This window comes from Borostomias antarcticus, assembly GCF_949987555.1.
Source record: "Borostomias antarcticus genome assembly, chromosome: 9".
NCBI classification, from domain to species: Eukaryota; Metazoa; Chordata; class Actinopteri; order Stomiiformes; family Stomiidae; genus Borostomias; species Borostomias antarcticus.
This window is the reverse complement of record NC_140242.1, coordinates 26,847,006-26,862,179: the sequence shown is the minus strand read 5'-3', so window position 1 is coordinate 26,862,179 and position 15,174 is coordinate 26,847,006. Positions and strand designations below refer to the sequence as shown.

The 15,174-nt window shown below is 48.4% G+C and overlaps 2 protein-coding genes across 3 annotated transcripts in view; one reads left to right on the top strand and one right to left on the bottom strand.

Moving 5' to 3' along the window:
* Nucleotides 1-555: 555 nt before the first annotated feature.
* On the top strand, nt 556-3,029 carry tmem41aa (transmembrane protein 41aa; the record flags this gene model as incomplete). The annotated part of the gene is made up of 5 exons (XM_084443277.1): nt 556-867; nt 1,359-1,509; nt 2,084-2,245; nt 2,394-2,532; nt 2,809-3,029. The coding sequence occupies exons 1-5, from the start codon at nt 680-682 to the stop codon at nt 3,027-3,029; spliced, it is 861 nt and encodes a 286-aa protein (XP_084299403.1). The 5' UTR covers nt 556-679.
* Nucleotides 3,030-8,629: 5,600 nt separating this feature from the next.
* Nucleotides 8,630-15,174, bottom strand: part of igf2bp2a (insulin-like growth factor 2 mRNA binding protein 2a) — a 57,191-nt gene continuing 50,646 nt past the window's right edge. Inside the window, exons 9-16 of one of the 2 annotated variants that reach the window (XM_084443055.1) lie at nt 14,478-14,613; nt 13,065-13,202; nt 11,722-11,790; nt 11,187-11,306; nt 10,649-10,723; nt 10,358-10,489; nt 10,120-10,233; nt 8,630-9,659 (exon numbers count right to left, since the gene is read on the bottom strand). In XM_084443055.1, the coding sequence (XP_084299181.1) occupies nt 9,564-9,659; nt 10,120-10,233; nt 10,358-10,489; nt 10,649-10,723; nt 11,187-11,306; nt 11,722-11,790; nt 13,065-13,202; nt 14,478-14,613 (880 nt within the window). In that variant the 3' untranslated portion in view covers nt 8,630-9,563. The remainder of the gene's footprint in view (nt 9,660-10,119; nt 10,234-10,357; nt 10,490-10,648; nt 10,724-11,186; nt 11,307-11,721; nt 11,791-13,064; nt 13,203-14,477; nt 14,614-15,174) is intronic. The other variant, XM_084443056.1, reaches the window with a different exon arrangement.

The following is a 15,174-nucleotide window of genomic DNA, read 5'->3' as shown; positions in this document are numbered from 1 at the left end:
GAGAAACAGGTCTCGTTCAAATCAGATCTCTCCAGTTTCCTTAAAATCAAATCAAAGTTTATTTGTAGTGCGCATTTCATACACAGAGGCACCACAATGCGCTTTAGTGTCCAGAGAGCAATGGGAGGGTGGGTATAGGCCCCGCCCCCTATACCTCCATGGCCCCGCCCCTAGCCTACATATTCCAGAGGTAACAGGAAGCAACATAACAGTTCACCCGGGGGCCAGAAAAGTGAGCTGTAATTCTTCCCTGACTTCTGTCAACGAGACGATCGAGCAAGCTCCTGGAAAATGTTTGTCTATTGGCTAAGGACGTAAACCCTTTAAGGAGTGTCAACATTCCCAATATTAGTTGGATTTCCCCTTTATTACTAGAAAGGACAGTTTTCAGCTTTCAGTAAGTGTTGGAATGTTGGATTTTTCTATATATTTTTTGTTATTTTTTTAAAAGATTTTTAAAAGAGTTTTTATGTTTAAAATGTTGCCGGTGACGCGGTCGTATTCAAAGGGTTAAAACATCGGACGTTACGTCATCGTTTCTGTAGAAGTGCAACCGTGGTCGATTCCCCCTCGTCTTCTTGACTGGTGATTGAATGGTTCCTTCAAATAAGTGACTTGAGGAGCTTCGATAACGTTATAAGAAGGTAGCAAGACCACCGATAGCCAGCGATATCTGTCCATGCTGAATATGCGCTCACTTTTAGGATTGCTAGTTGTTGTCGTCGCGGCCACATTGTATCTCTATGTGCTGTCCTCGTATCTGCCCCCGGGACCCAGAGATCTGCACCAACATGCGAAGGAAAGCGTGGAAACGTCGGATAGTGATCCGGGGACTGACAGCGATGATATAACAATAGAGGACCAGAGGTAAGGGTGGTTAATGTATAACGTTACCCCCGCCCCCACCCCTTACCCTACCCCGCCCCCCTACGTTACCCCCAGCCCTTACCCTACCCCGCCCCCCTACGTTACCCCCACCCCCTACCCCGCCCCCCTACGTTACCCCCACCCCTTACCCTACCCCGCCCCCCTACGTTACCCCCACCCCCTACCCCGCCCCCCTACGTTACCCCCACCCCCCACCCCTTACCCTACCCCGCCCCCCTACGTTACCCCCACCCCTTACCCTACCCCGCCCCCCTACGTTACCCCCACCCCTCACCCATATCTATATTGATTCGCTAGCCGATGTTTCAAGTGAAGTGTCTGGCAAGCCATATCTCTCTTGAGTATGTTTTGGTAGTAACCGTTAGCTAGTCCTCGATTGAGATGCATTACATTACATTACATTACAGTCATTTAGCAGACGCTTTTATCCAAAGTGTTGACAGACCAGCCGTGACATTTTCATCCCCCAGGTTGAAGTTCCCTTCTGACCTGGAGGAGCTCAGAGAGCTGGCGGACCTGCTGCAGTTTTACAAGACAGAACATACTGGATATGTCCTGCTGCTCTTCTGCAGTGCATACCTCTACAAGCAGGCCTTCGCCATCCCTGGGTCTTCGTTTCTGGTAAAAAATAAAAAGAAGAAGAAAAAAAAAAGAAGTGGCAGGTTGAAAGTCGCACTGAAATGAAAAAAGCATTCTGTCCCATTTTGTTCCACATAATTAGTCATAGTGTTCACCTATTCAACGATGTATGCCAAAATTCTACTTTTGTTGTAATCTTATATCAAAGTATATAATTTCTTACTTCCTGGAAAACGGTAGGTCACGTGCAGTGACGACAATAGGTACCTTAGATTTTAGGCCAATAATCTCACATCCACCCGTCAATCAACGCTATCCTTCTATCGAATCTGTCTAAAGTTCTTAAAACCCGTCCCCTTGTCAATGTTCCAATCAAATTCCTCTAAACATATGTCCCACCCTCATAGCTTGTTTGCATCGGAAATACGTCAAACTACGGAAGTTAGATGATCTCAAACGTCCGTTTCAGTGCGACTTTAAACAAAACACACTGTGCTTAAATGTGACAGTGATCTATCTGCTTTAGGGCCACATTATATAATCTTTTATATATTTAACTGTCAGACCACATTGAGCCACCGGCATAAATTGCTTCAATTCTCCTCGTTATCTCTAGAACATTCTAGCAGGGGCCTTGTTTGGACCATGGCACGGCTTGGCGCTAGCCTGTGTGCTGACCACAGTGGGCGCGACCCTGTGTTACCTCCTGTCCCAAGCCTTTGGCAAACACTACATCATCAGCCTCTTCCCAGATAAGGTCGACATGCTGCAGAGGAAGGTGAGTCTGTGAGGAGTCAAAAAAGTCAAAGGAGAGCTGAAAGGCCCTTTGTTGTGTGGGCATTCCACAGGCGGCCACTAGGTGGTAGCAGAGAGTTAATGTGATGTTTACGTTACACCTTTGCTCTCTAAACTCCTGTCTTTGTCAGGTGGAGGAAAACCGGAGCTGCCTGTTCTTCTTCCTGCTCTTTCTCCGGTTCTTCCCCATGACCCCCAACTGGTTCCTCAACATGTCCGCCCCCATTGTCAACATTCCCATCACCTTCTTCTTCTGCTCCGTCTTTATCGGTATGCGTAATGAACTGAAATAGTATTGCTGCTCCAAGCCTTGAAAAGGATACTAATTCATATAACTTGTCACTGCTTGTATGGACAAAAGCTCCGTGACCTCACCTTTTTTTCTTTAAGAATGTATGTCAGCAAGGTGATAAGATTGAGTGATAAGTCAACATCCTTGGAGAAAAGAGCAATAAAAAGGCATAGTCCAAATGTTTTATTTTAGGCCAAAGAAATAATTACCCATCATGGCTGACGGCTGGTCCTGCTGTGTGCCCCCTCCGCCAGGTCTGATCCCCTACAACTTCATCTGCGTGCAGACGGGCTCCATGCTGTCGGAGGTGTCCTCCCTGGACGACCTGTTCTCCTGGGCTCGGCTGCTGCAGCTGCTGACCATGGCCTGTGTGGCTCTGCTGCCCGGGGCTCTGATTCAACGCTACAGCCAGAACCGCCTCAAACTGGACCAGGAGGAGCCCAACGGGCTCCGCACAGACAAGAAGACCCAGTGAAGGTCACTGAGGGGTTTTTTTTTGTCCGGCCTGTGACCTACAGTAGGCTTACGGCCTGTTCACGTCTGTGTCACTATCAGAAGGCCAGGCAGGCACGCTGAAGAACATGGTCATAAGGGATGTGGATTGACAGGGTTTCCTGAAAGCTTTGTAGTACTAAAAAAAAATAATTGGTGAAAAATGTCTTTTTAAAGAATTAATGTTGTTGTTTTTTTATGTGGAATGATGAAGTGAGGGCAGACTTGCTGTCACTCTTGTGCAATATAATTAGCGTCATGTAATTCGTCAGCTTTATATTTTTGATACATTTTACCGTAATTGTTGTAAATAGTTTCCCAAGTGCCTGGAGAAGAGCTTTGCTTGTGGTTCTCCATTTGAAACAACTACCTCTGCAACTGGAAAATGTTTTATCTAGTTGGGGTTGGGACTGGGTATTTTATCTTGTGTGAATTGAAATGTCTTGTTTTAATACTTATCATGCTTGCGTTACACATACAGTACAATATCAGTTCTACAATTACCCAGCTAACGTTCTGTCCGCCATGCTGTCATATTTAAATATGTTGAACTTGAGTGGACATTAATCGGATCTCCTCAATGGTTTTCTTGTTTGTCTAGTTTACCTTGAAGCACAAATTATTTTGCCTAGCTATGCCTCTGGCTGAAAGTCATGTATGGTCTGCATAGGTACTGTAATCGGTGAGATTTGATTGGTGGATTGGACTCATTGTTTATCAGCAGCTCTGTCCAACTGTGCTGTTCTACTGGCCGGTAACATGTTTGATTAAACTGAGCTAATGTCACCATGGAATACATTGTACGTGATTTTGCCTTGTCTCAAGTGAAATGTATTTGAGTTTTTGCTGGACGTGACGTAAAAAGACATATCTCCAATAAACGTTTCATTGACGTGAACTTGGACTTAGAAAGACAACTGAGAACTCAATGAGAGGACGCCACATCTTTCAAAGACTTTATTGCTCAGATCCAGGTTGCTCAGCAATACAGTTTACTCACAATTCACAACAACAGCATGGCTGTTACCATAGAGACATGGATCCATTGAAATGCACTTAACATGGGTCACCTCTCTGCCCAACACACCCAACACCAGCTCAGCCCAACACACCAGCTCAGCCCAGCACACCAACACCAACCACCCTGGGTCACCTCACGGGCCACCATACCAACACCCTGGGTCACCTCACGGGCCACCATACCAACCACCCTGGGTCACCTCACGGGCCACCATACCAACCACCCTGGTTTACCTCACGGGCCACCATACCAACACCCTGAGTCACCTCACGGGCCACCATACCAACACCCTGAGTCAGCCCAGCACACCAACACCAGCCACCCTGGCTCTACTGAACCCAGCACACCAACACCAGCCACCCTGGGTCTACTGAACCCAGCACGCCAACACCAGCCACCCTGGCTCTACTGAACCCAGCACGCCAACACCAGCCACCCTGGCTCAGCCCAGCCCCGGTGGCTCACTGGAAACGTCGGGCTAAGAGGTTCTGACCCACTGTATGAACAGAGGAATCTCCAGTGGTGATAAACGCTGTTTAGAAATGGATCCACCTGAACCAGTACAGGACTACTGTATACAGTACCTACTGGGAGAACACCAGGGTCAGGAACGGTTCTCGATTCTTCACGTTCTCTCCTTCAGGATGGACACGGACAGACCGCCGTGGCTCTCTTTTTCAGCTGAGGTCGAGTACTGACCGCCGCTGGTCCACAACAGAGACACCCGGGGGCTGAGGCTGAGCTCTTAACAGCAGCTGTAGTCCACAACAGAGACGGTCTGGTGGTGTTGAACGCTCTGCTGTTTCCCCCTCCAGATTGAAACATCGACGAGATGGATGCGTGTTTTACACGATACAGTACCAAGGTGGTCTGACCCTGCCCCTCCCAAATGTCATCCGCTACTATTCAATCAAACTCATCCATGGCTATGCGGCCTCCATGGACTATAGTCTCCTCCACAATAAAACAGCTAGGACTGGTGGTCTAGAAAGGAATGAATAAAGAAGGTAAAGAAACTCAGCTACTGTTCAAGATTATTTTATAATATCAGTGTAGATGACAAGAGGACTTGTCTGACCAGAGAGAAAACAAATTAAGCGCGCCCATGTGATACGACATAGAAACGCTGAGCGCCGCTGCTGAGACAAACTGGTTGTTTATCTGGTATTGTTAATGTCTAGCATACCTTACAAAAACAGAAACACTAATCCCTAGAGAGAAAAAAGTTCAAAATCACCATGTAAAGTATCACCCAAAAGCCTGTTGTTACAGAAGTGTCTATTGTGTACTTTCTATTGCAGTTCTGTTTGGCAGTCTGCAAAGACTGTCCACACGTCACTGTTCCATGCTGTAGGATCACTGCAACGCAACCAGACATCATATTTCTGTTCTAGAAATTTCCGGAACCCTGGCACACCTCAGAGGAGCAAACCATTAATTACCAAGCTACAAAAGCGCTAGTGCTAAGCGCTAAGGGTTTGAGGAAAGAGTGAGAAAGAGACAGTTCTCTCAGTCTCCAGAGCTAAAGATTTGAGACTGCTCTACTGTATAAATACTGCAATCATGATGACTTTTACACTTAATTGATCAAGAGGTGTGGAGGTGAGCAACGAAACACATTTTCCAGTGCGGTTGTGGTAGCCATTACAACAAGATAAGGATGCTAAGGTCAACTAGCCGAGGCTCTGTTGGGGTCATGGCACTCTACTTTGTAAAAGATAGATCCGGGTCAAATTCTTGATTGAACTAAGCTCATCTGAGAAAGCCTGCTGAGCCTTCAATGCAATGCAATGCACTGTAACGGCTGTGTGTTAGCATGTCAAAATCACCTCAGGCTTCATATGAGTTTGAGTTTGACATTTGAGTTTGACCTTTTGACCATCCAACTGGGTTACTATTAAAGATTACTACTGCACCTCGTTGCATGTCAGACCACAAAACCAAAAGTATTCTCTTTAAAACAATTTTGAACAGTAAAAACTCCAAAGACAAAACACTAACTTTCACTATCTTTCATTTATTTAAAATTTCATCTTTGCCCTACATTGGTTTTAGTTTTAGTAACTAAAGTCAGCCTTGGATTCTGAGAGGTAATTTCAAAATTTACAGCACAACAGAAATAAGATGGTAGGCCGATGAGAAAACCATTTAGAGTTGATTTCGAGCAAAGCCAGAAAGACACTCTAAATCCATCTCACCATCTCTCACAACGCAGGTGTAGGTGGATAAGTGTTGGGTTATAGAGAGACAATACGAAATGGATGTGTCTTGTGTGTGACTATTGTACATGTTTACAGATATACAGTTATCTTCCCGTACACAGTGACAGTTCAATGACTAGCCCAGAGTTGTAATACATTCTACGGAGACGACCAGAGTGTTCCACCATGTTTAAGGGTTCTTCTAGAGAGCTCCACCTCATTCAGGGGTTCTTCTAGAGAGCTCCACCTCGTTCAGGGGTTCTTCTAGAGTGTTACACCTTGTTCAGGGGTTCTTCTAGAGTGTTACATTTTGTTCAGGGGTTCTTCTAGAGTGTTACACCTCGTTCAGGGGTTCTCTAGTCTAGAGTGTTACACCTCGTTCACGGGTTCTTCTAGAGTGTTACACCTTGTTCAGGGGTCCACTAGTCTAGAGTGTTACACCTCGTTCAGGGGTTCTTCTAGAGTGTTACACCTTGTTCAGGGGTTCTCTAGTCTAGAGTGTTACACCTCGTTCAGGGGTTCTCTAGTCTAGAGTGTTACACCTCGTTCAGGGGTCCTCTCTCTCAGTGGACTTTTGCAACTTCTATTTTCTCCAGATCAACCCCAGAGAACATTATATCTAACAGCTGGTAAGATCGGGTTGGGTCATTATAAAATTCATTTTTGACATGTGAACAAACTTCATTTTCAAAACACTCAGGAAAACTGGAGGTACATTTTGTTTCTACGTATCATGGTGTTTTTTATCAGTACACAAATCAGTACACAACATCCACATTCAGAAGCACTCAGATCCCTCTCTTCACTCCTTTCTACAGAAATTGAATTTAAAAATCCTAATACGTGAATTAATAAGAGGTTGACTAGTGTCCAGTCTACGACAGTCCAAAAGACTCAACTACAGTTTATAAAGTTTACAGACCCATTCTGCCATCACTAGTCGGCTGGACCTGAAGAGTTTAGAAACAAAATATTTTTTCTCTATCTTTTTTTTTATTAAAAAGGAAAAATTAAAAACGCTCAAAACTATCAGTTAACAAGGCATACAAAATGTGGAAAAAGGGAAATGAAAGATTGGACTGAGGTACCCTGAAGCCTGAGGTAGATCACAATACTGACATGCGCACGGTTCACATCCTGACCAAAGTTATGTGGTGGTTCACTTATTGTTCTCAGATTTCATTTATATTATTATTCATAGTCTTGTTTTCAAGAAAATAAAACACTTCCCTTCAAAGAAATATGGCAGTGTCCCATTGAGGAAAAAAGAGAGAAAAAGAATTTGTTTTCTTTTGTTTCTTATTAATAGCTCTCATCACAAAATAGGAAAAAAATAGATTCATAAATATTACTCTCTCTTTATATATATATACACACACACACACACATGCACACACACTCACACACGGAGGAAGCTGTGCGTATTGGCAATAACCTTGTGTCTGGAAGATGAAGCTGATTGGCTCACAGGGTGAAGGAGCCAATGGTGATGTCTGAACGGTGACAAATAAGGCCACAAGCTTCCATGATCTCCAAAATAAAGCACAAAGGCATATCAGAACCTGCATGTCCAGCAGACTGTCAAAACAGTCAGTCAGCTTGTTAAAACAATACGAGAATCAAAAAGAGAGAGAGAGAGAGAGAGAGAGAGAGAGGAGAATCTGTGGCTGGTGTGCTGGACATGGCAGGGGTGATATTTCAACAAAAAAAAAAGGCTGCATATCGTACATTCACAGCTGTCATGCCATTTTAGAAAGCTCCCTGACAGAAAGGGTTAAAGCCAAACGCGGTTGCGGATGCGGTCGTGTGTGTACCACAGGTCATACAGAGGCTCCCCACCAACCCTCCTCCTCGCTCGCACTCGTCACACAGCATACAGGACTGCACCCCTCGAACCCGGGCCCTCGGCTCACATTCGACGTTGCCCCCCTATCCCCCCCCCCCTCCCCCCACGTCTCTCATAAGGCAGAACATGTGGTGGTGCACATTCCAATTTACTGGCTGCCTCTTGATAAGCAAAGGTGCACCATTTTTAAGACGTCAATTGCTCAGATAAAATACTGTACTTAGTTTTTTTTTCCCAGGACAACAAGCGTGAATGTATTACAGGTCCAGGACCAGGACTGGCACCAGTGGACTGGCACCAGTGGACTCACACCAGTGGATTGGTACCAGTAGACTGGCGGTGCCCTAACCTCTGTTGAGCTCCATGGTGGAATCGGTAGTCAGTTCAATGTTATCAAAAGGCTGCAGAAAAAAAATAAAAACATAATCATGTAAGAAAAAAAAAAAGAAAGAAAAGAATGCCAGAAAAGAGAAAGTGAAAGCAGAGATAACTGAAGAGGAAATGAAACCAAAGCTAAGAACAGAATGGAGCATTGGGTAGGAACGGTAAGAAATGTTTCAAAGGGACATCGTCCCTCCTGTTGGCACACACACAGGCTAGTCACAAAGATTCAGAACAATCCACTAGGTTTTCTCAGGGTATTTTTCCAGATAAGTTTTCTTTGACCTAAATTCCAAACAATTAAAGGATATGAGTTGACCAGGCTGTCCGTGTCAAGGTCGAAGTATGACCCCCCTCTGGAGAAAGCCCGTCTCAATCTAGAAAACAATATACCGTTTGGTAAGATGTGCTGCTATTTGATCGAAATAACAGTGCATTTCGGTGTGTGTCAGTATATTATTACTACTCTGTATTAACACTGCTAAGAATACTTACACTTCCAATCTGAACATCGTCACCTGTTGTGAGAGAAAGTGCTCTTAACCTGCCACTCTCATTCTACCTAATAAAACTAGCACCATGCCTCTAGTATGGCAGGTGCACGTGTGTTAATACAGTTGTTTTATCCATCTGTTAGGCCTATGTTAGTCCAACTAAAGAGATAACATTATGCAGGGCAACGTAATATTAAATGTTTGTTTTTTTTAAACCGTGAAAGACAAACAGATGCCCAATTTTCTGCCATATCCCATCCTCCTTTTTTTTTCTTTTTTTTTTAAATGTTTTTTGTTGTTGTGTGTGTGTGTGTGTGTGTGTGCGTGTGTGCGTGTGTGTTTGTATGTGTGTGTAAATTTCAGTTAAGGTGTCTCTCCACTTCTCGCCCTCCTGCCCGGCAGTGCACTCTCACACACGTCCCCCAATGAAAGTTCTTTGGTTTTGTTCCCAGTGATGCTGGTTTTGCCCTGCCTGTCCCATTGGCCGCGTCTGGTCAGGTCTCTTTCCAGTTGGTGGGAGGGCTACATTCATTGGCTGGTGCCCGCTGGGGGGGAGTCGCCCCCCCCGGGGAGCTCACTTGGAGTGGTGCGACACCGGGGCCCCCTGCTGGTGCTTCTGTTCCTGCTGTTTGACCTGCTGAATGATCTCCCGGATCTTCCTCTGTGCAGTCTGGGACACAGTAGTGACACCTGTTACATGCAGGCCTATGACCAGTAGGGCTGGGTACCGATTCCAATTTCAAGAATCGATTCGATTCCGATTCACAAGGTTCAGAATCAATTATCACGATTCAATTCGTTTTGATTCGATTCGATTCAATATCGATTCGGTTAGTAACCTTAATTACATGACTGCCAAGTTATGCAACACATCAATACTAGGGCTGGGTATCGATACTGATTTCCAAAAATGAATGAATGAATGAATCATTGAATGAATTAACAAACTATTCATTCCTTCATTTATTAATTCATTCATTCCGATTTTGGGATTCATGAATCGGTTCAGAATCATTTGATTCAGAATCGATGAATCGTTTTTTTTAACCCAGCCCTAATGCCCAGTACATGTACACGTTTATACCACATGAGATACACAGACCGCGTCATGACCAAGGTGGCACACACACCTGGCTGGCAAAGAAATGCCCACTGATTTTAACGAAGACCTCGTCGTTCTCATCTGGAGTTTGGTCCCGTGGCACGATGACTTCAGCGCTGGTGAGGTTCTGTAGCTCGTTCACCTGCGGAGTTCACAGAGGTCACACCCGGAGGTCAGGTCACGGGTCTCATTTCCTGGAGACACAGCCGTTTGTCACGCCCCACCCCCCCCGCCCCAAACCCCGCCACCGGACTCCGCCTACTCACCGTCTTGCCCCCCTTGCCGATGACTCGGCCCGCCGCCGTGGACGGAACCTTGATATGCGTCTCCAGCTTCACCTCCTCCTTCGCCGTGAAGAAGTTCTCCTCTTTCAGCTTCCCGAATATCCTGCCCTGCGCCTGGGGGAGAGAGCAAGGGGGGGGGGGGTGAGGCCAGGGGAACACTGAGGCTGGAAAGAGGCCAGGGGAACATTGAGGCTAGGGAGAGAGGCCAGGGGAACAGCGAGGCTAGAAAGAGGGGCCTTGGAAAAAATCGAAGATGGTGCCGTCTATCTGTACCTTGAACTGAGCCTCCGGTGGGCCTGTAATGATGACCATTCTCTCACTGACGTCGGGGGTCTCCGCTGGAGCGATCTGGACCACACGGGGGGGGGGGGGGGGGGGAGAGGAGAGACAACCAAAGGGAGGAGGCATGAGAACGATTAGGATTATGATCACATTTGGCCCGCTTAACTTAACTGCGGTCAGCTATTACGATTGTTGACAGCAAAAGCTGAGAGGGGCGCATTCCTCATTAGTGAGGGCTTCATTGCATCACGTCTCAGGAACTTGAAATAGTTAAGAAAGCCGACGTGCAGCTCAAAAAGACTCCATTTGCTTAGGAGACGTAGAGGGCTTTGTTGGATACCAGCGATGTAGCCCTTGGAGTTGTACATCTTCAACTGGGGTCTAGAAACGACCATTGACTCAACCAATGCTGACTGCCAACTAGATACGTCTTTTCAAGGTTATCGAGCGAACCTAACCAAAACGCGGGGTGACTGTGAGGGCGTTTTAGGGTTGCGTGGTCAGGGAGGGAGGGAGGTAGGGAACACACCTTGATCGAAGCTCCAGCGAAGCGGGCTAGCTGTTTGATGTGCTGGCCCTTCTTGCCAATCAGAGCCCCGACGGCCTGAGTGGGTATGAAGAGGTAGACCACTTCCTGTTCAGGGGCCTGCTGGGAAACACGCGGAGGAGACTGTTCACTCAGCGGCACCCCCTCGGTCTCCCCCGTCTGGAGCTCAGCAGGTGAGAGAGACCGACACACTCGCCCCGCCGGCCGGAAAACCAGACTCACTCACTCAGCGTGACGGGAACAGACTCCATTGTAAAAGACTGGTAAAAAAAAAGGCCATCTCCACAACGTGCAGTGAATCAGTGTGGCACACGCACAACCTCGGGGACAAGAGGGGTATTGAGAGGAGGGCACTCGTGATTCGACCCCAGGCCCCCTGAGTGTCAGAAGCGTGCATACGTGAGAGGTCAGCTCGGCCGAGGTCAGAGGTCATCTGTCAGAGGTCAGATCAGCTTCTGTGATCTGGACCGGTTCTGTCATCTGGACGGGTTCTGTGAGAGGCGGGTTGGGGACTTACTGAGTGCTGGTGAGGGATGGCGCTGGTCGGGGGGACCCCATAGAGCCCACCGAGATGTGAAGAGTGACTCTGTGGTGACAAAAAAATGGTCAGATGGTTCTCAAACACACACACGCATGCATGCATACATACACACACACACACACACACACACACACACACACACACACACACACACACACACACATACACACACACACACACACAGACACATAAACCCATACACACACACACACACACACACACACACACACAGAGACACATAAACCCATACACACACACACACACATACACACAGACACATAAACCCATACACACACATACACACACATACACATAAACCCATACACACACATACATAAAACCATAAAACACACACACATACACACACAGACACATAAACCCCCCCCCCCACACACACACACACACACACACACACACACACACACACACATAAACCCATACACACACACACATACACACACAGACACATAAACACACATACACACACACATAAACCCATACACACATACACACACACACAGACACATAAACCCATACACACACACACACACACACATAAACCCATACACACACACACACACACACATAAACCCATACACACACACTCATGAACCCATACACACACACACATAAACCCATACACACATACACACACACATACACACACACATACACACACACACACACTCACACACATACTATACACACATAGACACATAAACCCATGCACACACAGACATATAAACAAATACAGTAATTACTAATAATACCAAACACACACACACACACGCAAACACAAGCGTACAGTACACACTGTCGAGTTTGCTTGTCCGGGGGACTTTGATGGAATAAACGGAGGGTGAATCATACATTAAAAGTATCTGGCTCTCAGGCACACACACACACACACACACACACAGCCTCTCAGGCACGCACACACATTCTCACATCCTCACTCACGCCACCCCGGCCTGCCTTATCTGGGCCGAGGGGAAGAATCCACCTGACTCATCTCTGTAGGCGAGTGGGGGGATTTCTGCATTGTTTAAAAACTGTGGTCTCTTCCATGGCTTGTTTAGCCAAACAGGCAGAGGCGCCCGAGTCGAAACAGTACTTATTTTCCCCCAAACACTTCAGGTGCACTTGATTTAGCTTAAGTGGTCTGCTGGCCAGGCCCAGCCGGGCGGGGTTGCGATTTAGATGCCGCCCGCAGGCAAGCCGAGTCAAACAACGCAAATATTTGAAAACAACTGCTAAGTTGTTCACTATAAACATGAGTCATCTAACATCCATGAGTCAGTGTGCTTCTCTGTACTCACTAAGAAGGGGTTGTATCCTGCAGGGGCCACCGGGGGCCCTCCACCGCGCGGCCCCGCCGAGGGCGGTAGCACGGACAGCCCCGTGGAGAAGATGCCCAGCGCGTTCAGGTTCAGACCGGGGATAAGGTTGGTTTGTTGCTGCGGAGGAGAGAGGAGAGAACAGGCAGCCAGTCGGTCAAGAGTGTCTGGACACACCTCTGCTAATTCATAGAACCGTCCTTCAACGAGTCACGGTGGTCGATCGCTTCCCTTTTGTCTGCATTGGCAGAATAGCGTTGTGTTCCCTGACAGAGGATTAACAGAGTAGATACATCTCTGAATCTCCTCTGTGTTGGGGCGGCTGTAGCTCAGTTGGTAGAGCGGGTCGTTCAGTGATCGAAGGGTCAGTGGTTCGAATCCCAACCCCGACTGTCCACGAAGTGTCCTTGAGCAAGACACCTAACCCCAAATTGCTCCCAATGAGCAGGTTAGCACCTTGTATGGCAGCTACCGCCATTGGTGTGTGAATGTGTGTGTGAATGGGTGAATGAGAGGCCATTGTAAAGCGCTTTGAGTGCCGCTAAGGTGGAAAAGCGCTATATAAGTGCAGTCCATTTACCATTTACCATGTGCTGGACTTTCCCGAGCTGGAATCACGTGGTGTAATATCCACCGTGTCACACTAGATGGCCCTGCCCGCTCTCTTTAAACGCAGCAGCCTCGCTGAGAACAAGCCTAGCCTGTTCACAGCAGCCAACCCCACCGGCGGAGAATCGCTCTCGACCACGGCGTCGGAGACCAAAATACCACGCCGGATGTCACGCAAGGCGCCGGCGGACGCTACTGTACGCGAGGGCTGTCTCCGACGGTCCGGAGAAGCGAACCCCCGCGGCGATGTCCGCGCGCACGCCGCGGCTGGCTACAGCGCTCAGTCGACGCCTCGTTCCTCCAGCCGTCAGATCCGATCGCTATGATACCGACGACTCCGCTAACGATCTCCGGGGGGGGCGACGGTCGGTGCGCCCTGCTGTAGTCCCCCCCATGGCTGACCTCCGGTGACCTCCGTATCGTGTCGTAGAGGGGAGGTGTGAAAGCAGAGCCGGGCGGCGAGGCCTGTCTGCAGATACCACATGGGACCCCGCCGGGCGCTACAGTAGCCTACTCTACAGCGAGGAGGGAGGGAGGGAGGGAGGGAGGGAAGGAGAATGAGGGAAGGAGGGAGAGGAGGGAGGGAGAGGAGGGGAGGGCGGGTGGGTGGGTGAGTCAGAGGACACTCTGACAGGCCAGCAGGCAGACGCTGCCCGGATACCGCGCCGCTCCGACCAGTCACCGGTGATCTGTTCTGGGATCAGCTGGTCCGACATGAGTCAGAGGTTGAGGCGCCCTGACGGAAAACACTGCTTTGAGAGCGCGGCGGGGGGGGGCGGGGCTTACGTTTATAGCAGCGATGTCGTTCTCGTAGGCTTCCCTCAGCTTCCTCATGACCTCAACCTCGGCCTTGCAGCACGCCTCCATGCTGCCCTTCACTGTGATGGTCCGCTCAGGGTTGTAAATGGTTAAGTCCTGCAAACTGCACACACACACACACACACACACACACACACACACACACACACACAGAGAGAGAGAGAGACCAGGGGGTTAAAACAAACCTAATTCCCTCGCACAGTCTGCGCAAATCTCTGCTTTCACCATAAAGACGCGCCGCCATGCCAGAGCCAAGCGGCGGAAACGGAAAATGGCCGCTCCCGCTCCTCGATAAGAGCTGACCCCTGACCCCTCCCCCCCCGCCCACCACCTCCACCTGACCCTCCGTAAGCCTGACACTGTCTGCCGTCCACGTCAAGGGTCGTTAACACCGGTCAACACGCGGAGCGGCAAAGCTCCGTTAACACCCCAACGAGGAAGGAGCCCGAAAACACGGCCCCTGTTTAACGGGGGGTGAAATCGTGGCGGCGGCGGCGGCTCCGCCCCCCCCCGCCCCCCCCCCTCTCGGACGGCCGGCGGGTTGACGTGAACGTGTTCTAGCTCGCCTGCGTGACTGATTTACGTTCCGCGTTCCTTGTTTACTTTCGAATACCCCCCGGGTGTGACAGTAAATGAATGGAGCATTAGTCACCGGACGCCCGCT